General features: G+C 40.3%; 1 protein-coding gene across 1 annotated transcript; it reads right to left on the bottom strand.

Moving 5' to 3' along the window:
* Positions 1-982: 982 nt before the first annotated feature.
* Positions 983-20,370, bottom strand: SLC30A5 (solute carrier family 30 member 5). Its single transcript, XM_056513984.1, has 16 exons — positions 20,070-20,370; positions 19,756-19,878; positions 17,256-17,322; positions 15,923-16,008; positions 14,466-14,553; positions 12,633-12,720; positions 11,097-11,173; positions 10,360-10,530; positions 9,444-9,732; positions 8,873-9,081; positions 7,698-7,855; positions 7,019-7,148; positions 6,471-6,696; positions 4,916-5,142; positions 2,890-3,018; positions 983-2,278 (listed from the first exon to the last, which is right to left on the bottom strand). The coding sequence occupies exons 1-16, from the start codon at positions 20,141-20,143 to the stop codon at positions 2,108-2,110; spliced, it is 2,313 nt and encodes a 770-aa protein (XP_056369959.1). The 5' UTR covers positions 20,144-20,370; the 3' UTR covers positions 983-2,107.
* Between the last annotated feature and the right edge of the window lie 3,172 nt (positions 20,371-23,542).

Below are 23,542 nucleotides of genomic sequence, written 5' to 3' on the forward strand. Positions count from 1 at the left end.
AGTGTCCAGGTATGGGCTCATCTTCACTGCCATTATCACAGTGCCAGCCACCTCGATTTGTTCTGGGTTCTGCTGCTACCAGCTGAAGTAGGAAATTGCCATTTACTCAGAGGAAGCTGTGGCAAGCACAAAAGCTTTACACTTATGTTAGGATAATGATTTAAAGGACAGAATCACTCCCCTTCTCATCATCTTCATCTCACAATTGGGTTTGCTGAAATACTGTCAAGCCTAGAACAAGCAGCTCAAAACAGGAGTGGCACATGTAAACATTAACTGAAGCTTTTTGTTTGAAATTGGTTTCAAACCCAAAATATCACCCTAGTTCTAGATTGAGCATAACTGTAGCTCGTCAAGTGATGAGCCTTCTGGAGGAGGCAAGGTAAGAAAACCAAATGTGTAAATGGACAGAAAAGAGGATCCAGCTTTGAGGAGGCGGCTGACTCTCCAGTGCTGTCCCATGACATGAGGGATTGCAATCTATGCACTAAATCTTCATCACTTTACAGAAATGCAATGCAACTTCTATACACTTTCTGACCAGATTTTACCAAGTCACTCTTGTACTGCAGATAGTGTTTTAACATAGCATGAGAGGAACTCCTTCAAGAGTAACAAAACAAACCAGAGAAGTTGTATAAACAATCTGATCACAAGACAAGTAGAATGGTTCAAGGACAGCCCCAACTGCATTCCTGGTAAATCTCTTCCTATCATATAATTCCTTTATTACTGTTCTGTCCTTCAATTTCATTAATACCAACTCTGTTATTATTATTATTATGGTATTCAAGAACCACTGAATACCAGAAAAAGAGAGACCAGTACGACAAAACAATACTGCTATGATACAAGGGATGATCAAAGATGTATTTGTTCTTGTTAACCATTGAATTAATTTCTTAAATTTCAAGGAAAAAATTGACATGTTACAGACAAGAAGAGGGGGCACTAGAAGCCTGTAAACAGATGCAAGCACAACTACCTCTGAAGATGTATTTTATTACCTCATTGATAGATTTTCACTAAACACAGAGATTTGTTTCCTTTGCAGTATTAAGTCCTCAACATCCATAATTCTTACAAAAAGGCACTCTTTCACTTTCCAGTCAAGAAGTCTCAATTTACTGTTCATTTCAGCAATTTGTCAAGTCCAAGACTACTGTCACAGTTTATCATTCTAAACCTAAGCTTCTTCCCCAGGTAATACATGGAGGTAGTTGGCTACAGTGTACCTACAGCTGTCATGGTATTACTAAAAAAACTGAGAAAAGTACAGGATAACATATCTTGAAGAAATGAAGTTTAGTTGAGTGCTAGGATGCTTACTGATTTATTTCTAGACTTCAAACACTGCATTTGCAGTTATTCATACAAAAAGTACAAAAAGTTTTATTTTACAGAGTGGTTTGAGTTACGATTCTGAGGCTTTCCAGGAAGAGGTGTTTTCATTTTTCACCCCTTCCCTATTTCGCACTGTTAGATCTGTGGATTTTGCTTTTTAAAAAAAGTACTTTAATACATATGTAAAATGGTAACATGTATTTTTTCTGGTGCATTAAATGTAAAATCAGATTTGTATGCTGAGACATAATATAAAACTGTATATTTCTATTATCTAACAAAGTATGCAAAACACAGGACTTGATGTTTTTTACTCCCCATAATAAAGTGGTTTTTTTCATTCCAAGAATCTGCAAGCTATCCTTGAAAGAAAGAAAAATACTGCCCAGTTGATTATGTTTGCATTCCAATATAAACTACTTCTATTTCCCACTGCTAACAAGAAATTACAATACCGATGTTCCCCACTTTAGAGAAACTGTGGAATATATCTGTGCTCATCTACAGGTTTCAAGACTTCTCTTTAATAAACACCTAGTATATAAGATTTTGATTATTTTCACATTTACAGTAAGTACTCAAGTCCTTATTTCCTTTATAAAAGCATCTCAATCCAATTAACTAAGATAGTACACTTAAAAAAATTCAAATATATAGTACATTTGTTTCTGTACATGTATGTGCAAGATCTCCCGGCAAAAATACACATATGGAATACAACAGCTTGACCATTTACATCTCCTTTGGCAAATACAACTTTGTATTACATGATGTAAGTACCATCTTTGTAGTATTTCATGGATTCTAGCTGCTGAGTCATTGCAAGGACATCCTGAAATCCTGTACTGAGTCCAGACATGTGCTGAAAATAAGCTTCCTTCTCCACTTGGACAGTTAAGTTGTTTACACCAGCATCTTTCAGAATTGCTGTGACCTGAACAGAATGGTACAAGTAAAATTAGTACTGCACTTCACACGTATCTCACAGTAACTTGCCGCATGCTGGCTCTGCAATGCTGTAAAAAACCCCCACATATCATTGTGAAGAATTCAATTCTCTGGAAAACAAAGGGTAGCTTAAGAGGGTATGGCCTTGCAACTTCTGCACACTGGGTGATTCTCAGTGTCTAACATAAGGAAATATGTACCTTTTTGAGGAAAAGAAAAACTCACGGCAGATAAGTAGTGGTAATCCAATTTTAAGGTATGTGATTTGCATCCAGATACCTCTACTGTTTATTCCCTGTTTTGCAGGCCTGTTTTTACACCTCTCCTTTTCTAAAAGCAGATGTAGTGGCACTTTCAGTCAGTGTTTTGGCAGATGTTCTAGCAAACAATTCTTTACACTTTACACTCTTTTCAAGCTAGCAGGCAAGGGGCAGTACAGCGTTAGAGACAAGCTCTGAGCTCTACAGAGCTGAGACAATAACGGACAGCTACAAAAAAACAATCATACATGTCAGCTTGAAACTTCAGTCTGTGACCAAAAGGGAGATGCTGAGTAGGAAATTAAGAAATTAAGAGTCTAAAAACCTTGCATTTTACCTGCTGTACAATTCTCTGTTCCATCACATCGGATACCACTTGCACATGTATTGTGCCTGCCACAACAGTTGCTGAGTGACACCAAAAATGAGGATCTCTGTAGGATATAACTCCCTCTATTTTTTGAATCTGTGAAGAAATTTCATTAACAAAAATTAAGTAATTTTAAACTTGTTCATGTACATGGCTATTGGTGGATAATATTTCACACGGAAAAAAAACTGTAGCACAGCAGCTTTCCAACTAAGCTATATTCAGAAATATCTTGTACTGAAATATTACCTTGCTACTACTATAAAATTCTAGAAGGTAAAAGTCAAACTAAATGAAGACCTCAGAAGATCAGTGCTAAATAGGATGAGGAAAAAATCGTCTGATTTAAGGAACAGATCACAGAAACATAAATGGATAGATTAATCAGAATACTGTTCTGGCACCTACCAGGGCACTTTTTACCCCATTGTTTAGCAGCTATATTTAGTTATCATACCTGAACTTTATTCAGAGATACAATTTCTTTTCATAATATATAATTTTTTCAAACTGATCTTTGTTCTGGGTTAGCTGTGATGGTTTTTAGAGCAGCTGATAAGGCGCTGTGTTTTGGACTTCTGTCTGAAACCATTTTGATAACACACCAATGATTTGGCTGTTGCTGAACTGTTCAGGCTTTCTCTTTTCTACCAGGCAGTGGCAAGTTTTCTGTTTTTCCCACTTGCCTGGGTGGGTAGGCTGGGAATGGCCAAGAAGCAGGGAGGTGACACAGCTAGGGCAACTGATCCAAGCTCTACAGAGGAATACTGCATGCCATTGTAACACCTTGCTCAGCAGCAAAAACTGGGGTAGAGAATGAAGGGAGGATTTTGGCTTCCAGGCTGGCCGTTGTTTGGGGGCTGCCTGGCTATCAGTTTGCTTGTGGGAGGTGGTACACTGCTTTTTTTTTTTTTTTTTTTTTCTTTTTTCCACCGCTCTTCCTTCACCTGTTATATTACTCCCAGAGTTTTCTTGGTTGTGCTCCCATCCCACTGGCAGTGGTGATGGTGCTAAAGGGAGGAAGCAAGTGGCTGTATGGATGCCTGGCTGCTGGATGGGGTCAACCTACAGCAAGCATATTGTTGTATTGCAATGTAATTTTTAAAGTGCTTTTGCTATTTTAATCAATTTGTCTTGGATTGTTCTCAAAAAATACTTTCTTTTCCCCCAGTCTCTCAGAAGTACTGTATTCTTCCATCAAAAAGTGAAACCACACTCCACATGTCACTTTCCTTTCACTACAGGAATCTCTCCCAGACAATTCTCACTTTTTCTGTTCTTTCTCACGCAGACAAGAACACATTTTCCCAACTAGTATCTGACAGGACACCATAAGTATAGTCGTCCTTGAAGCCTCTAGTTGATGGCACCCTCAAAGAACTTTTAACCCATTCTTTTATAGAGAGGAGTTCTCCATATGGAGGTCCATGATTCTGGGCAGGAACTTAAAATGAGGCAACAGCAAAGACTAGGTACAGCCTCAAAGCAGATGCCATACTGCACCAGACAGGAAGAGAACAGTCTAGAATGAGAAAATAATCAGAAAAAAAATCTTAAGTTTTCCATCCCACCTACTGTGAACCGGTATACCCTTCATGATATGGATAAATCAGAAAACTTGAATTCATAAGCTCATGATATAATCCTGTAGCCTGAATGTTTGTAACAAGTTTAGAAGGGCTGCAAGTTTGGGGAACTGCCATATTACTTTCTCAGTACCACAGTGTAGTACATTTACCAAACTGTTACCATATGTGTCTGAAATTATGGGCTACCCATAAAAGCAAAAAACCAGTGGAAGTCTTTTTAGCTGCAAACCAACTTTTGTAGTTAGAGCTAGTCGTCCTGTTACTTCTCTCAATATAGATTTTAAACAACTTGAGACATGAAGTTGTCTAAGACAACAGAAGCTGACTGAACTTCTTGAGTCTAATAATCACTAAAAACTGTTACAGCTTTGTATGTTTGCATACAAAACCATTTATAATTGTACCTTTTCTAAAGCAGCATGCAGATCTTTCTCCTGTTCTGGAGGTATCCTCAACAAAAGCACTTGACAGGCATCTTTCAACAGTGGGATAACACTAAGAAAAATCAGTGTAGCAATGAAGAGAGAGCAGAGTGGATCAGCTATGAGCCATCCAAATTGCTGAATAAATATCGTGGATACGATAACACCAACGCTGCCAAGAGTGTCTGCTAACACATGCAGAAACACACCTAAAATCAAAACAAACAGAGTGATTAACAGTTCTATCTAAAATGTATGTATATATTCAATAGCAGAAACTTAAGTGAGGCTTACTAAATCCTCAAGCTAAACAGAGATGACTCTCTGCCCAGTAAGTATTTAGCTCTTCTAATGTTTAATTGCAAATTCATGTAAAAAAAAAATTAAACTATGGGGCAATGATCTAGGTAGACATCCACAGACTAAAGTATATGTGAATAGTCTTTAAATTGTTAGTGGGATTTGTACAAAATAGCATAATCATTTAACTCTGTATATAAAGACTCACTGATCCCCAACAGAGAGTTAGAAGATCAGTGTACATGCACTGACTTGCTAATGTGGACACACATGAATGTACCGGTTGTTCTTCTGTATGCCAATTCTACTCCAATTTTACAAGAGAATCACCTTTGTTCTACTGCTATGAATTTTTTACTTTCTATTGCTTTAACTGTGGGTTCATTCTCAGTGGGCATAGAAAAACACTCTCCAACTTTAAGATAGTGCTAGTTAAGTGATTAGTGCTAATTAAGGATTTTAAAGAATATTGAAACATAAGTATAGGCAGACTTAAAAAAATTACAGACGTAATTAATATGGAAAACCAGGATAACCAACTGAATTAAGATATAAAATAACCTATGAAATATGAGACTATTCACCATATTCTGACAAGCTTACATAGAAAACACTCTTTTAAAGGATTTTTTTTGTAATCCAGACAGCTGGTAAATAATTGCTTTTTAACTACTGGAGAAAAGACTCTATGCTGAACTTTCATATACAGTGCCCTTCTCAGCTTATTATTTCAGATTTGAAAGGTTTTCTTTACCACTTTATCTTCTGAATCACAAATAAAAGCATATTTTATTGCTGGTCTGTATTTGTTCTCCTGATTCTTATCCCCTTCCTAGTGTTTTTACAATCTGTTGTGACATGATAGCTAGAAGCATGGTAGTATCTTTATAGACAGAGACCTTGTACTTTCACTTCCAGTTTGAACTTCGAAACAAGGACTTAAAGCTTTTTGAGTAAGGTTTACAGTGACCTTTATTAATGTTACTGAGTACTATAGATTACTACTTTTTATTGTTCCTTATGCATTACGCACATATGCACAGAAACATTTAATGTTTCTTCAAGTTAAATTCATAAATGGTTTGAGCAATTCCTGTAAAGGGCATTTAATGTTTGTCAGACTACTCCCTGAGAGCATTTTTAGATTGAGGCATAATACTGCATAAATCTGGTCCTGAAAATCTTCAGTCTCCTAGAAATCACATACATCACTTGTGATTCAACAGTCTGTACTTGCCTCTCATGTTGGTGTTCATGCCTCCTCCAGAAGATCCATGGGAATGTCCATGGCTGTGGCCATGGTCGGTGTGCGAATGGCCGTGGCCGTGGCCATGGCCGTGGCCGTGGTGAGAATGGCTGTGATCATGTGTGGGACAGCCTCCCCGAGAAGCCCCGTGCGAGTGCGCGTGGCTGAAGGCACAGATACCAACAAGGTTTACAATCAGCCCTCCAACAGAGACCGGCTGTGACAGGGAGAAAAGTCTTTAACTTCACTGCATCCTCACACGTATTCAAACTTATTTTCTAGAACATGGTAACCAAAAATACCATGCACGTAATTAAGGAAAACTGTGGAAGCACACAGTTTCTCTGGCCAACATGCTCCACTGCCTTACACCTTTACAGTAAAGAATTCTTTCCTAATATCTAATCAATTCCTAATATCTAACCTATACCTACCCTGCTTCAGTTTGAAGCCATTTCCCCTTGTCCACTAAATGCCCTGGCAAAAAACATAAATTAACCATTAGCTGTAAAACTACACTGAAACAGGACAAAACTTACAGTGAGCATGTTTGTATCTATGTCTGGAGGATCTACCAGTCTTGCCACTGACTCCATGAAGACAAAGAAAGCAATCACCATCAGAAAGAGGCCATTAATAAATCCAGAGAGAATTTCTACACGTCCATACCTGAAAATAATAATATATATTTTTAAGAATGAAGAATGGTTCTCTGAACAAATATCAAAGTAATAATAAATAAATTTGTAATTCTTTCAATACAGTATTAAGATTGTTGTGATTTTTCTCCTCAATGTCACAGAATCATGCCTCAATTTCTGAGTTATTTTTTTCAGATCAAGAGGTTGCCACTTTCCAACTGTCCAAGCTCCAAACTCCATTATAATAAAACAATATAGAAGTATTCTCTTATATATACTGCCCATTCAGGGCTTCAAACTGCTAAACAAGCATATAAAGTTTAATTGTATCAGCCAAATCTAAATGTTCATATGAACACTGATTTTTAACACAGATTTTTGTTTGACATAAATGCCTAGCAGACACATTTTTTGCATAGGTAAGCAAAGAACAGCATGAGCACAAATGGAACAGAAGAGACACAGCAAAAAACCTACAGAAAAATGCATTAATAAAATATCCCACACATACCAGGATATTCTGAAAATGAGCAAGAGTTAAGCTCTAAATGGTCCTTAAGGAACCTAAGATACATACCCATATGAAAATATGCGAGTTGCTTTCCATCTTGTCATCAGAGCTGCAAAAAGCCCCATCACTAACGCAGAACAATCAAAAAGCATGTGAAATCCATCAGAAATAAGACCAAGGCTATTGGTCCATACTCCATAAAAAAGCTCCACAAAAGTGAAAGCCTAAAACAAAACAGAGTTTCAAATTTTCCTTAAATATCAACTTGTGTACTAATATTTTGGTAGCCAGAAGGATACTCTTTTCATAGAACACTAAACAGTTTTCAAGGATATTGTTTTACGTATTTCTAGACATTTTTTCTCTCTGTTCTTTGGTGATGCATTCCAAGTCTATAAAGAGACATTTTTGAACCTACTGCTTTAAAGCTTCACACATAAAAAACCAACTTTTTACAGGAGAAAATTTTTGTTTTGAATTTTGAACTGACATTCTGCAGACAAAATTCCAGGCATTTTATCATTAAAAATGTAAGAGCTCTGATCTGATACATTATTAGTGTAAAAGCAATGCTGTCTATAAATCTGTTATGCCAACATTTTCTTCACCAGTAAGCTGAGTGTTTAAATCTTAGGAATTGGCTCTGAGAAAGGTACACATGGAAACATTTTTAATATCTGCATGTACGCTGTACATCTTACTATTATTAATCCATCTGCCTAAAAAATTTTTTCCAATCTTTCATATTCCATCATGGAATTCTTTACAATTCACATAGATACTTCAAGTTTCTCCCCTTATTTTCCTGGAGATATTTGCAAATGAGGTTCTATCAATTTTGCTTACTGCATCACCTTTTCCTATTCAAGAAAGAGAGAAGCTAAAAAAAATAAAACTAGTCTGCTCCAATATAACACTAATCAATCCCACATCTTCTATTTTGTTGTCCCAGTCCTTATCAGTTTAACTGAGGCATTATCAGTTTCACCTTATCTGCTGGCAACATTGAGGTATCTCAACCTTAAACATACTATCATACAAGTATTCAGTTCTTAGTATAACCCTTACACATAGAACCAGTACTGCACTGTGACAACAAATCAGTGACTACTTCAATTGCTCTGGCAAAGGTCACTTCCAAACCAATTGATTATAGGAATCTTTTAAAGAGTATCTCTTCTTTCTGTATTATATATGCACTATTGTGATTGGGTTTGAAGAAAAAAAAAGCATGCACTTACCAGATTTAAGCACAAGAAATAGAAGATCTGCCGAGAATCATACTCCTCAAGGATTTGTTTCAGTGACTCCTTGATAAACCGGGGCAATGACTGGGAGCTTTGCTGTAATGCATCACCCATGAAGTTATAGAGAGGAGTGCCTTCAGGGGAATAGCCAATAAGGGTACCCTTCTGCCCTTTCCTGGAGGGGGAGGACAGGATATTGGCAGCTGCAAGGAAAGTATTGAAGTTTTTGTTGCTGTTTCTAAGCTTCACAGCTATTTTAAAATGTGTTTAATCAGCAGTCAAGGTTTACATGAAATTTTCAGGCAGCAAATTGATTGCCAACTTCATCTTGAGGTTTATTATTAGATTTCATTGCTACATAAAATTAGATCATCCCTTCCACAATAGATCACATTCGGTTTTTTTTTCTGTAAATAAACAGTAGAAAAGCAAAAACCTACAGGCTGCCTTACTCAAAATAATCCATAAAAGCTCATCCAAAAGAATTCCACACACCCCAATTTTCTGATTGGCCTACCAGTCACACAGACCACAGATTTACTACCGTTTAGACAAGAATACGTACATAAAACGAAGAAGACCGCACTCACTACCACCCCTCCAGAAAGAACATGCTCTGTGCTTTCATGGTGTGGTGGCTTGTTCATAGCTCGAAGCTGGTCTGTTATTGGATGTGTCCAAAAGTTTCCAAAAAGCAGTGCGCTAATGAAAATAAGAAAGGATCCGTATCGAGCACATGTGGAAGCCTCCATCTTCACAGAGCATATGGACTCCACATAGAAATCCAGGATCACAACAAAAAAGATGACTGTTACGAAAGGCATGATGAGAGAAGACCAAGACTCCACTTTACTCTGCAACAAAAAACAGATTTTAAACAGGACTGCTTACTAAAACAGTGATTGCATTTACAGCATTAAATGTAGTTCACTTGGATTATAAGTGTTTTCACTAATCTATAAAACCTAAATACTTTTATACTTTCAATTTATCATATAAACACATCATTCCAGATATAAAGAAACATATATCTAAAATGCACTAAAATACTCTATTTTAAAAACTTTCACGTTTGTAAAAGGAATTCCATATACAATGCCATGGTTGCAATGGCCTACTACCCCTATGCACACAAGCATAAAGAGCATTTTAAAAAATTACAATAAATTATCTACTTCTTAGGGATAAAAGAGAACTGTATTTATGTAGTCATTAACCCTTGTGCAATGTTAGTAGATGAATCCAAGATATAACATCTGAGCTAGAAGGATGAAATACAGTTATCATACAGAAGACGAAATTAAATATCACACAGATAAAAAAATATAGAAGAAAAGCATGAGAAATAAATTTCAAACAAAGCTTACTACTATTTACAAAAATTATGACAGCAACATTGGCAATTTTAGAGATATTTCAAAGGCAATATTTAAACTGCAATTCACAGGCATTACAGAAAACGATTTATCTTATTATCTTACCTCTGTTGTCAGAGAGAGAACAATAACCCAAGGGCACAACAGAAGGACGGAAACAAGATGAGACAAAGCTTGAAGACGCTTGGCTCCACCTACATCTACAGATAGTTTTCGGGATGCCATGTGGAAGCCAACCTTGCAGCACAGTGCCAGTACCAGAAGCAGTACTCCACCCTGGAGATAGAAAGCGATTCCATTAGCACTTCTTAAGTACCGAAAACCTAACTCCAAACACAATGACACTTAAAAGGAGAAAATATTAATGTGATTTTCTTAAACTGGAAACAAAATTGCAATGGGACTACTTCTCTGAGAAGTATCAAAATCTGTGTCTTCAAATGCAAGTCTAAGGTAAAGGAGAGACTGGGGAAAGCTAAAGATGCAGTAACTAAACATCAGCCCCAGAAGTAAGAAGCGATTGTAGGCAAAGCATTACAAACACCCAGAACACTGATGACAGAGTATTTAATGGCAATTTTAATGAGATTTGTTAAGCTATGCATTACAGCAAAGTCCTTATCAGCTATAGAGGTTGAATATTGTATGGTTTGGCTTGCTGTATTGAAATTCCTCACACTCCAATCAGTGTGCAAAAATTACAGTGCTAGTTCAGTTCCAATATGGGGTGGGGATGTTCAACCTTTTGGTTTTGATTCAGGCCTGGATTAGCTCTGAGGTGGTGAATTGGTGTTCTTACCTGCAAAACTTAAGATAAAGATTCTAAAATATATGTTATTTACCTTATGATCTGCAACTCCCAGGAAAGCAATGATTGTATACAGAACATGAGTAAGAGCACTGTCATGATGCCCCTCAGCTAAATTAAAAATTAAGGAAGAGTTTCAATAAATATTCTTTTATTTTTTTAACCAAGAACAAGAACAGGCAAAGGTAGCAGAACACAGAAAGCAGAGGTAAGCAAACTGAGCTTTATGGTGTGTTGGCATATGCAGGACAACCAGGGTATCAGGCCCAGCCCTAAGCATGGATTTGAGAAAGGCAGGCTCTGACTGACCAACCTGATCTTCTATGATGGAGTGACCTGCCTAGTGAATGAAGGAAAAGCTGTGCATGCATGGACTCCAGGGCTGTTTAATATCTTTATCAGTGATTGGAATGAGGGGATCAAATGCATCCTCAGTCAGTCCACAGGTGACACCAGGCTGTGTGGGTTATTGATGTGCTGGAGGCCAGGAAGGCTCTGCAGAGGGACCTGCACAGGCTGGATCATGGCTGAGGCCAGTGGTGTGAAGTTCAACAAGGCCCAGTGCTGGGTCCTGCCCTTGGGTCACAACACCTCCAGGCAGTTCCACAGGCTGGGACAGAGAGGCTGGAAAGGACCTGGGGGTGCTGGTGCCAGCAGCTGAACATGAGCCAGCAGTGCCCAGGTGGCCAAGAAGGCCAATGGCATCCTGGCCTGGATCAGCAATGGTGTGGGCAGCAGGAGCAGGGCAGGGATTGTCCCCCTGTCCTGGGCACTGCTGAGGCCACATCTCAAACCCTGTTCAGTTTTGGGGCCCTAAGTACAAGAAGACACTGAGGTGCTGAGCTGTGTTCATAGAAGGGCAACAGAGCTGGGGAACACTTACAGAGAGCAGCTGATGGAGGTGGGTGTTTAGTCTGGCAAAAAGGAGGCTCAGGGCATACCTTATCACTCTCTACAACTATCTGACAGGATGCTGAACCCAGGTAGGGGTCAGTTCTTTCTGGACAAGAAGAAATGGCCTTAATTCGCATCAGATATTAGAATTAGCACTCAGTAGATTGAATATTAGGAAGAATTTCTTCAGAAAGGATTATCAAGCATTGAAACAGGCCACCCAAGGAAGTGGCTGAACATCCCTGGTGGTTCATAAAAGACATACAGATGTAGCACTTAGGGATGTGATTTAGTGGTGGGCTTGGCAGTACTGGGTAAACAGCTGGACTTGATTATCTTACGGTGCCTTCCAACCCAGACCATTCTACGATTCTATTTTAGGGTTCTACTCATTGAAAACTAAGTAAATTCATCAATAAGGTTCCAGAATATACTATTTGCATCTGTAATTCCATGTTTTTATTCTTCCTTTGAAAAGTTTACTTTTACCTGGTTAATTTTTACTGCCCATCTGTAAATGTACCACTTTTTGTCAGTACACTATGATGAGGTGATCAACTGAAAACTTACTTCAAAATGACTTCTAATTATAATTTTATTCAGTACACTCAATTTCACATTTTCTCTGCTCCAGTACTAAGAGTCACTTGCTCTTTCACATAACAAGAAAGGATACGATGTTCTGCTACTTTAGCCATTAGGTCGTCATTATCAAAAAGCAGTAAGCAGATGATAGCTATGATGAAAAATGCAGCACCTCTTGTCTGTAAAAGAAACCCAAACAAACAAACAAACAATAAACAGCGAAACAGCAAAAACCCCCAAGTATTACTAAACTACTACAACAGATTACTGTAAAAAAATCCAGGAAATCATTCCCCTCCTCCCCTGCTTCCTGATCAGCATAGTTCAGTAAGAAAATCATGAAAGAAACCCCCATTATTTTAAAGAATGTAACCTTGAAAATATAATTTCATATTTTTTCTGGTTTTCAGACTTACCACGTAACTCAGGACATATCACCACTGTAGCAAGCTAGATGCCAGTATCTTATGAAAGGTGCGATTATTTTCTTCATGGTGTCTTTCTGCCTGCCAGAATGCACTGCTACTTCAGCCTCATGATTTAACATTTTGTAGCATCAATGAGCCACAAACAAGATCTGTACAAACTGTTTAATTTTGTCTTACAGGACCCTAAAGGCTAAAGAACTATGCAAAGATATGAGAAAGAACACCTGTGCTTTTGTGGGGAAAGGACAGAGGTAGCTATGAAATCCCAGCTCCTAGAGCTTTCACTACCTAGACTGCAATTTTTGGTATCCATCATCTTAGCTAGATACTGAGTTCTATGTCTGAAAAATACTATCACAATTGATCTTTTAAAGCCAAATAGACCTATCACATTCTTGTTGCAGAAAGTCAGCTGACCAGTTCATTTCATAAAGCTTAAACATTCAGAGGAAAGCATTATTGCTCCCTTATTTCTGCTGCTTTAAGATATGCAGCTTAATTGCCAAATGTGGCCCACTAAGATACAGACTGACAAAGAATCTCTCTGAAGCTTTTTTTTTTCTATCCTTTTGGAAACCTGCTGGAGAAAGTATCTTGTCTTCTTCAGCATGATGTTCATGCTGGAAGCCTTAAGCTTCTCAGTTTGCAGGGCGTGAGCACAGAGTATCAGTACAGATGACTGACTGTGACTTTACTTCAAGGGCTGCCTGAAAGTGCTTAGAGGACTCCAGTGCAGTGATGAGACACAGATTTCAGAACTCCCAGCCTGAGATGGCACCAAAGTGGGACTTCCCTTCTAGCCTGAGGCATTTAACAGGAGGCATTTTCCTCTATCTGTTACTCTTTTTGAGTGAAAGTGCTCAAGAGTACTAGGTATTGGGATGAGCTCATTCCACACAGGGCAGATTGGGCACATTTAGAGAACATCTTACAAAAGTATGTGCAATGGGACTTGAGACAGAGCATGCCTCAAGTATTAATTAATTAAATAAAAGAGCCTAATTATTTAGCACACACGGGATTCATGCAGACATAGAAGTACTTAGACGACTTTCTGGCAGAAAGAAACAATGTATATGAAAAGCTAAATGCATTGAAGATTCTAGGCCAGGAACTGGAGACAGTGTTGCTGGACTTCCATACCTGAGGTCCGAACCACTACATGCACAGACGCTCTTTTTCCAGTTTGAACCCAAAATCCCATTACAAAGAATGCTGAAGTGCAAAAATAACTCTCAAGGTTATTTTATGCCTATAAACAGAAAAACTTCTCAGGTATCTGCTGTGGATATCCAAGAGCTTCATCTACTGTTTCTCTCTCTCAATGCCATATTTATCATCTCTAGTTGTACAGCTTCAATTTTACCACTAATTAAACTAAAAAACCACATTTTCTCTGAATGTGGATCCAAAACACAGTTTGTTCCAGGCAAAGAAGTACTTGAATTTATAGGATTCAGTATGTTTTACATTTGGTAAAACAGATTTTTAAATACCTTTGCTGGTCCTCCACCTGAGCTTGTGAACAAGACACTAAGGAGTGACAGCACAACCACATCACTGTGCTCAAACAGTAACAAGGTCCTATAAAAAATGAAATAAATACTCCATTTACAATGAGTTTACCTACAACCTTGATATACACTATTTCAGCAAAAACTAATGACACAACAAAGATTTATCCTGTGATTATAACACCAGAGTTAAACAATTTAAAAGAGAAAATACAAATCAATTTGCCTTCACCAGGATAGATCTAGCTGCAGACAACTATATGTTATAAAACAAGAATTTCCTAATTCAAGGAACAGCTTAAAACTATTCATTTATAGATAACTTTAAGTTGATACCAACTTGCTCAAGATGGAGTTATTCCCACTACAATACCTCTTCCAAACCAGTTTCTGCTCTTAGAGAAAAAAAGATGTCCTGTTCTGTACTACAGCATCCTGTTCACTGAGATGCTGATGACCAAGTAGCTTATGACATTTCAAAACCTCTTAATTGCTGAAAACAAAAAATTAGAGCTTATATACTACCTCCTTCAGACAGCAAAGGCTAACTAACAAGCTATATTGAGAGCTTTCCTGAGCAGAACATGAAAGTAATTATTGCTCTCAAGTTTACCAAATGCTTTTGCAATCTTTGCATAGCAATACAACATGCTAGGACCCATGTAACTGGTTCTGTTAGGGAGGACTGCCAGCATCCAGAAAGACACGAGAGTATTAACTACATTAATATAATTAATCACAGTATTATTACTCTCAGGTATGCCTTCTCCTGTGTAGGTGATTAAAATTCACCTTCATAAAATGTATCATTTAAGGCTTTACTTTCCTCTCTCTAGTGAAACATGCTTTCCAATATATTAACCTTCATTTCTGTAAGTCCAGGTACTCTGTTATTAGTCACTAATACTAACACACAGCACAAATGGTTTTACCCGGATATGCACTAACATTACTCAATTTCAACACAGAGCACACAGCCAACCAGATAAAAAAGTACTCTGTAACAAGTGCAGAAATTGGTTCTAGTCACCTGTCAGAGGAATACCAGCTGCTACCATTAGCCATCATGCCATGGACTTCAAGCAGGTAAACAAACAGTTGGCATGACATTAATGAGAGTAGGGAAGCAAAAAAACCGCCCTAAGCAACCCTGATGTATCACTCACATGAAGTCTTTAAGCACTATCAAGAATTTCACTGGCATCTCATAAAAGTAGTTCTTCTGATAGAAGAAAATTACTACTTCTAGAGAAATTATATGTACATTTTCTCAAGCACTAAAGATTTCACAGGTAAATTCATAAAAATTCAATGAGTTTTTGGATATACACATCAAGTGGCTAGCAGGATTGTCTGACAGACAGAAAACAAAAAACAAAGGAGCAAGACAGGGAAGGATCACAAAAGAAAAACAGTATTTACAGTAGATACATATTTACCTCAGTGGTCCACAAAGAGTAAGGCCAAAAAACCACAAGAGTGAAATGATACATCCAACAACAGCATGCTTAAAAATTTTGATCCACTACAAAAGAAAGGTATTTCATTATAATTTTCTACGGAGTTTCAAAATAAACACTCTATTACTAGCATTGTTTTAGTGCAATAGCTGAAGAAACTGAGAGGAAAGCATGTGCTTTGCAAGTCCTATAATTATAACTTAAAGTATGATTATCTTTCTAGATACTTTGCCAGGCAACTAAGATTTATTTGGACATACTATGAACCAGAATTTCTTATATCATAGTACTAGATTCTGTAACATCGTATGAGTTCTCTTCAACAAAAAGCCTGAAAATGGTTGAAAAAATCTGGTGTCCATTTACCTATTTTGTAATCTATTGTATATATTGGATAAACATAAAAGGAACTGGATAAAATGTACAAATTCAGGTAAAGACTTATGTCTACAAATATTTACGTGTTATATTATTTTTTCAGGAAGCAGGCTTTAACTCAGATATTCAATCCATTATTAACTTCAGATGCAAGTTTTGGAAGAAATTATTTCTGGAAATATGCTAAACAAGATGCAGCACCTACAACAAACATCTTCAAAATCCAGAATGTGAAATTTTTTAGCAAAAGTAAAACCACACACATGCACAGATTTTTCTGAATTCAAATCAAATATGCCATTTATTCCTGTTCACATTTTTAAAATTCTGCTGCAGACATCTAGGTCATGAAGGAATACTTTGAGGCTATCCTTCAGATTCTGTCTACTTAGCGCATGCACTGGATCAAGTTTTTGTGCACACAATTACATAAACCCAAGATAAGTAGGAAGCAGGTGAATAAAATTTATTTCTTACAAATCAGCAGGTTCCAACCTGGCCCTACTCTAAACTCCCTGGGATACTGGAAACTCACAAAGGTCTGATGAGCAGTTAGCTTAGGCCCTCATTAGGTGCAGAAGGGACTATTCCGTTCTGAGGGACAAGACTGGAGCATTTCGCCATTTTGGCAGTCCAGAAATTGACCATCTAACTGTCCAAGTCAGCTAAGTAGACTAAGCTGTTTTCGAAAATCCACTCCTTAGAGCAGACGCTTGCATGGCAATAAGGACAAGCCTCTTCACTATACTCTCAGAAGAAGCTGAGAAAAACTAAGAACACTGAATGTTTTAGCCCACAAGACACTGAGTTAGCTGCATACCTTCTAGAATCTTCTAATTGGCATAATCTTCGTTTGCCTTTCAATTCTGGCAAGAACCATATTGCCAATAATATTTACAAGGATGTGAGTCACTCTTTACCTATGTCGACTCACCTGACGCTTGGTTACCACTTTTCCAGACGAAAATGGTTTTTGAAACAAAACCATAAAAAAAGCAGACCTGTCAAAAGGAGAAAGTTTTCTCTATTAGTTTATTAGCAGACAGCTTTTTATTCAAACCAGGTCTAAACAATTAGGTATCTCATATCTGGTTCAGCTTAATGGCTTCCTATACACTTTATCCATTAACAGGCCACACTGACAACAGTCACTGGTTTTATTTTTCCTGCTGCATTACCCGTGTCAGATAACAATACTACAGTGATGACAAGTGAACTTCAGTTCTGGTGTACTTCAAATGCCAGTACTTGAGAGAATCGCTAATGGTAAGTCAACTGGTAATTTACAAAAATCAAAATAGATAACCTCAGAAGTTTTGAAGAGATATAATATCTGATTTTTATTAGCAAGATAGGTATACAAAAATGCTTATTCATATATAGAATACTGAATACACAGTCCTGTAGGAATAGAAGACATAGCACACAACTTCTTCAAATGAGATCAAAAGTGATGGGCAAAAAAAAACTATTGTGCTTGGGAACATGCAAGAGAGAAGCCCATAAATGTACATAAATATGAAATAAAACAAAAAAATGAAATTCCAAATGTTCAACTCTGTCAAGTTTATTAAATAAATGCTCTTCCACATCTCATCAGGTAAACAGAAAGAAAGATTTTGCTTGCAAAGATTGTTTCTGTGTATTTGCTATCCCTTTTTGTAACTCACCCCTCAATCTGGGAAAAACAGCAGCTGAATCACACAAGAACTCCAGGAACAGAAACTGTAGAAACTAAAGAAAGCTTATCTTCTACACCCTTGTTAACAAAATTTGGACATTTCTGAGCATCCTGGTTGCAGCTTGAAATTAGATAAATTTTTCTCAGTAGTTGCTACTTCAGTGCTGCTGCTAGTGCAGGGCTGTTGTGGATTCAGAGTGAGAACAACGTTGATAACACAGTTTTGGCCGTTCCTTAGTGGCACTTACACAATGTCAAGGACTTTTCAGTTTCCCATGCTCTGGCAGCAAGCAGGTGCAGAAGAAGCTGGGAAGCAGAATGGCCAGAAGACCTGGCCTGAAGAGGCCAAAGGGATGATCCATACCAAAATAACATATACTCAGTATATAAACTGGGTGAGCTACCCAGAAGGGGACAGATTGTAGTTTGGGGATGGGCCAAGTATCATCATGTGTTAAGCAGCTGCTCTGTACATCACTTGTTTTTATTGCGTTCTCTCTCACCCTTCCCTTTATTATTATAGTTTGCTTATTAACTGATTAATAATTTATTAGCTTATTAATTTAAATTATTAAACTCTTCTTATCTTAGCCTGTGAGTTTTATTTTTTGTTTTCCTCCTTGTTCTCCTCCCCAGCCCCTGGGGTGGGGGAAGGTGAGAGCACATTTGTGTGGTATTGGATTGCCATCTGGAGCAAGAGTCACACCATGACCAACAGCACTGTCAGAACAGGCCCAGCTTTGAAGCTGGAAAAACACTGAAGTTTCTCGAGGGCAGAGAGGCCTTATAGAGACACGTGGAAAGACTATAGAGCTGGACAACCGCCAATGATATGAAAAGAACAAGTGCTGGATTCTCCACATGTTGTGGGGTAACCCTGTTTATAGGCACAAAGCAGGGGACAAAAAGTTGGATGGCAGCCCCACAGAAAGAAATCTGGAAATCTGGGTTGATGGCAAGTTGAATATGGGTCAACAAAAAGGGCCAGCTGTGTCCTGGGGTGCATTTGCATTCCAGCACAGCATCACCAGCTGATCAAGAAAAGCGACTGTCCTGCCCTGCAATGCACTGATGCAGCCTCAGCTCAGGTCCTGTGTGCAGTTTTGGGTGCCTCTGTATCAGGAGGATATCAAACTGTTAGACTGTGTCTGGGGCAGGCAGCCAAGATGGTGTTAGGTCTCAAGGGCAAGAGGAGCATCTGAGGTTGCTTAGTTTGCTCAGCTTAGAGAAGGCTGAGGGATGACCTCGTGGCACCTTCTACAGTGAAGGAGCAGGGGAGGAGTAGATATAATATCTGGTGACCAGTGACAGGGTATGAGATGGAATGACACTGCATCAGGGTAGATTCACACTGTGCATTATGGAAAGGTTCTTCACTAAGAGGGTGGGCAGCTACTGCAACTGGCTCCCTAGGACTGTCACAGCTCCAAGTCTGCCAGAGCTCAAAGAGTATCTGGACAACACTCTTGATCTTATTTTTCAGTTTCAGGTAGCTGTGTGAGATGCAGAGAGTTGAACTCAATGGATCTTATGGGTCACTTCCAATTTGAGATATTCCAAAATACTGAAATTACAGTGAACAGAAATGTGAAGCAAAAACACTGTATGAATAAAGCGCTTCCTGGATTTACTATTATGCCTTCTCCTTCTCGAGTAAACGATAGCAACAACGCAGGGTTACAACCCTGACGCTGTCAAAGAACACCCAAAGTATTACGCACGGGGGACAAGGCTCCATCCCCTGCACACTCACCCCAGCTGCACTACGAAGATAAACTGCACGAGGTGGACCACTTTCAGGAGATCATAGGATTCAAACAGCCCCACGGCTTTCAAAACCTTGGCGAAGCACAGCAGCACGATGTAGCGAGTCAGCCTGCAGAAGGAGAGAGGCCGGTTCGCACCTGCCACGCCGCAGCCTGGGCCCGGCCCCGGCCCGGCGCCTCAGAGAAGGCCGCCGGCCCCTCAGCCCCCGGGAGGCCGCGGGGCGATGCCCGCCGCCCCCAGAGCAAGGGACGGCGACGGGCCGGAGCCAGCAGGGCGGCCGCTCCCCCCCGCCGCCGTTACCGGGCGCTGGGCACATCCACAGGCCCCAGCGCGCCGCCGCCGGCTAGGGCCTGCCCGCCGTACGGCTGCTCCATGGCGGGACGGAGGGAGGGAGCTCCCGCGGGGAACGGCTGCGAGCGCTCAGGAGCTCAGGCGCAGCCCGCCTGCCCTGCGCCGGGAGCACCGCATCGCCCGCGGGCAGTGCGGCGGGGTGGGAATGAGGGGAACGGGACGGGAACGGGGGAGCGGGACCGGGGAACGGGAAGTACGCGAGGGAGAGCTCCCGCAGAGCGCGTGCGCGGGAGCAGGGCGCAGGCGCCGCGGGGCGGGGCCGGGGCTGTGAGGGGCGCGGCTCCCTCCCCTCGGGGCGGGGCGCGGGGCGGTCCTAGTGGAAATTTTTTCCTCTCTTCTTTTTAATGCAGATCAGTTTGCTTTGTGTTACTACGGCGCAAAGCTCTCCGTTAGTATCAGATATCAGGAGGCGGTTTCGCTGACAAAGGCTTCAAACGTCCAGTTGAAACTGATGGGAAAACTGAGGCGGAAGATAGGAAATGTCCGTATTATGAGCTGGCTGCTCTCTTCCAGCCTGTATCAAACTCTGGTTTTGGTTCCCAGCACGTGGTTTTGGTACATAGTTCAGCACTGAGGCAGGAAAAAGAAATCAAGAATGTACTGATGTATTGAATTAGCTCAGCAATGGTCAGCTGCACAGAGGATTTCTTTGAAACAGACTCGGGTAGACTATAGCTAGGAACAGATGGACAGATAGGAAGACAGAGGCGTATGACTGCTAGCAAATGAAATTTTCAGAATTCACTGGTCAAAAATCAAAGGTTTTATAAATTTATTTACAGATTTTCAAAATATTCCCTGTGCAGGTGAAGACCTCAGCATGGCAAGCACAAACCTCTTAAGCGAACTGCCGTCTCTGTGTTCCAGCAGTCTTGTGAAGATCCCTTCTAAGTTTAATCCACAGGTCTTGTCTCCTGTCTAAAAACCCCTCAGTTAACAACTTAGAGACCCTGAAGCCCATGGGTCGAGCATAAGGTGTCGATAACGTTAGTGAGCAGGGGAGGGCAGAGGAGTGTGGCTGGTACCGTGTGCGCTGTGTCCGGGAGATGGAGGTGTTGGCCAGCGGCGCCGGAGAGGCCCGCACACCGGGGGCGAGCGGGGCGGCTGCATGGCCCGGGAGCCGTGTGGGGGGACCGAGGGCTGCGGGAGAGGCCCGCACACCGGGGGCGAGCGGGGCGGCTGCATGGCCCGGGAGCCGTGTGGGGGGACCGAGGGCTGCGGGAGAGGCCCGCACACCGGGGGCGAGCGGGGCGGCTGCATGGCCCGGGAGCCGTGTGGGGGGACCGAGGGCTGCGGGAGAGGGCAGAGAGTGAGAATCAGCGCTCTGGGTAAGAAATATGGGCAGAAGGGAAGAGAAAAAGGCTAGTAAGGCACAAGGGAGTGCTTTCTGGGACCAGAACAAGGGGGAACACAAAAAGTGAAGGTGTGAGTTAAATGACAGCATTGCCAAGTCCAGAGGATGCAGACATGCATCCTCAACGCTTATTTCACGGTGGGTATATGTGACATACTGGGGCAGGCTGCTGCCTGTCCATGGCTCTCCTGCTCACACAAGCCCTGTCGTGTTACAGTTCACTGAGCTGGTCCCCCCTGAGTGCCTCCCCAACATATGACTCAAGCACCTGTGCCAGGTGACATCCTCTTGGCTGCTAGGGGATCCCAGGCTGGAGTGGTGGCACGACATCCCAGCTGAGGCTCTGCACCCCAGCAGGACCCCTCATTCAAAGGAAACTCCTGGAAGGACATGTGTCCTGACACATCAGCAGTCCTGTCTCACCTGTACATACATAAACATACCTCCAATGTGAATTTAGACATGGTGTAATTTTGACATACCAGAAATCCACTCCTGGTCTGTCAGCCTGGTGCAGTTGTACTTGATTTAGCCAAGAGGTGTCTTGGTGTCAGGATGTGAACTCTATTATGTGTGAAAACATATAATGACTTCTCTAGTTTTGAAAATACACCTGCCAGGGCCTATCAGATGTGCATGTTCATACATTCCAGTGGAGCACCTCTGCACACTCAGGTGGTTACTATCCCACTGCAAAGATTGGGGGGGCAGATACCTAAAAAAAATTGCAGAATGAAAAACCACGTGGAGAAACTTCTTAAGGTTGTTCAAGGGAATAGTGAAAATAAGTGACTACTAAGAAGAGCAAAGTTGGTGTCTGCAGGAGCAGCTGAAGGAGAGAGAAGCTGAAGTCCCAGAATGAATAGGCCTAAACCCGCAGACTTCACGATTGAAAAAGAAGACATGCGCACAGTATGGGGTTCTTGGATAGGATTTGAAAGGACTCTTATTTTAACCCTGCAAAACATGCAGAAAACATGAGAAAATCAAGACATAAAATAATGCATGCTCCCAAAGACTTAAATTGCGAAATCAGAGTATCTAAAAGGTTAGAAATATGTGGAAAAGATTAGTTGAAGTGTTAGCAGTGGTCCTAAAGTGTCTGTGTTTCTCCTCAGTGAAAATGTGATGTCGTAAGGAGAGCACAGGCCTAACAGATGTCCTTGTGAAATTATAAACTTGATTGTTACTGCAACCTAATGAGACCAGGGGAAGCTTGGAAGGAAGATTCAGAGAAATTTGGGAGGATAAATTTTACATTTTCTCCACTAAATGAGAACTTGGAGCAAAAATCCAAGGAAGCAGAAAAGGTCCACTTTCTAAGTAACGCACTTCTTTTTTTGCTACTTTAGGATTACAGTGAATTATAGGACATTAGGAGAAAAAAAATTCCCCTCTTTGTGAAAGCAAAAGTACTCAGACTTGTGCTCAATGAAGTGTTGCAGTCATTTCAAGTTTGGACTTCTGATCTGCCAAGAAACATCAAGCATTTTCCCTCTGCACTGAAAGAAATTATGTCTTCATTTGCCACCAAATGCAGGAGTTACCTGGAGCTGGCTCTGGACTTAAGTCTATGAGGAGGCACACTCAGGATAGTGGCAAATGTCCTGGTGAGGGAGCTCTGGTAGAGCTGTGCTGACAATGGGCATTTATTTCAAGTCATGCTGTTATGAAGAGTTTTGTTTGGAAAATATCTTAATAGACTTGTGTTTCTTGAGTAATGGTGACACAGATATCTGTTCCAGGAAAAGCTCACTGGAATTAACTGAGTAATTGAAGTGGCAGAAAATGTCTTTTCTCTTTGACTCGGCATGGGAGAACAGTGACTTTGCTAGGACTTGCTCCTGCACTTCTTCCTTTTGATTCTAGTGCGAGCTGTGGTGCTTCATTTTTCAGCTAGCAGAGAACAACTAAGTAGAAAGTGGCATTATTGGGAAGTGCACATATATCCATGGTTCCCATCATCATACTAAACTGACACACATAATTTTGCAGAAAATTTCAGATGGTTTGTGTCTGAGGAAGTGAGGAAAGGAGCGCAAATGTCTCTGAAATAACGTTGTGACTT

This window comes from Oenanthe melanoleuca, chromosome Z, assembly GCF_029582105.1.
Source record: "Oenanthe melanoleuca isolate GR-GAL-2019-014 chromosome Z, OMel1.0, whole genome shotgun sequence".
In the NCBI taxonomy this organism is placed as follows: Eukaryota; Metazoa; Chordata; class Aves; order Passeriformes; family Muscicapidae; genus Oenanthe; species Oenanthe melanoleuca.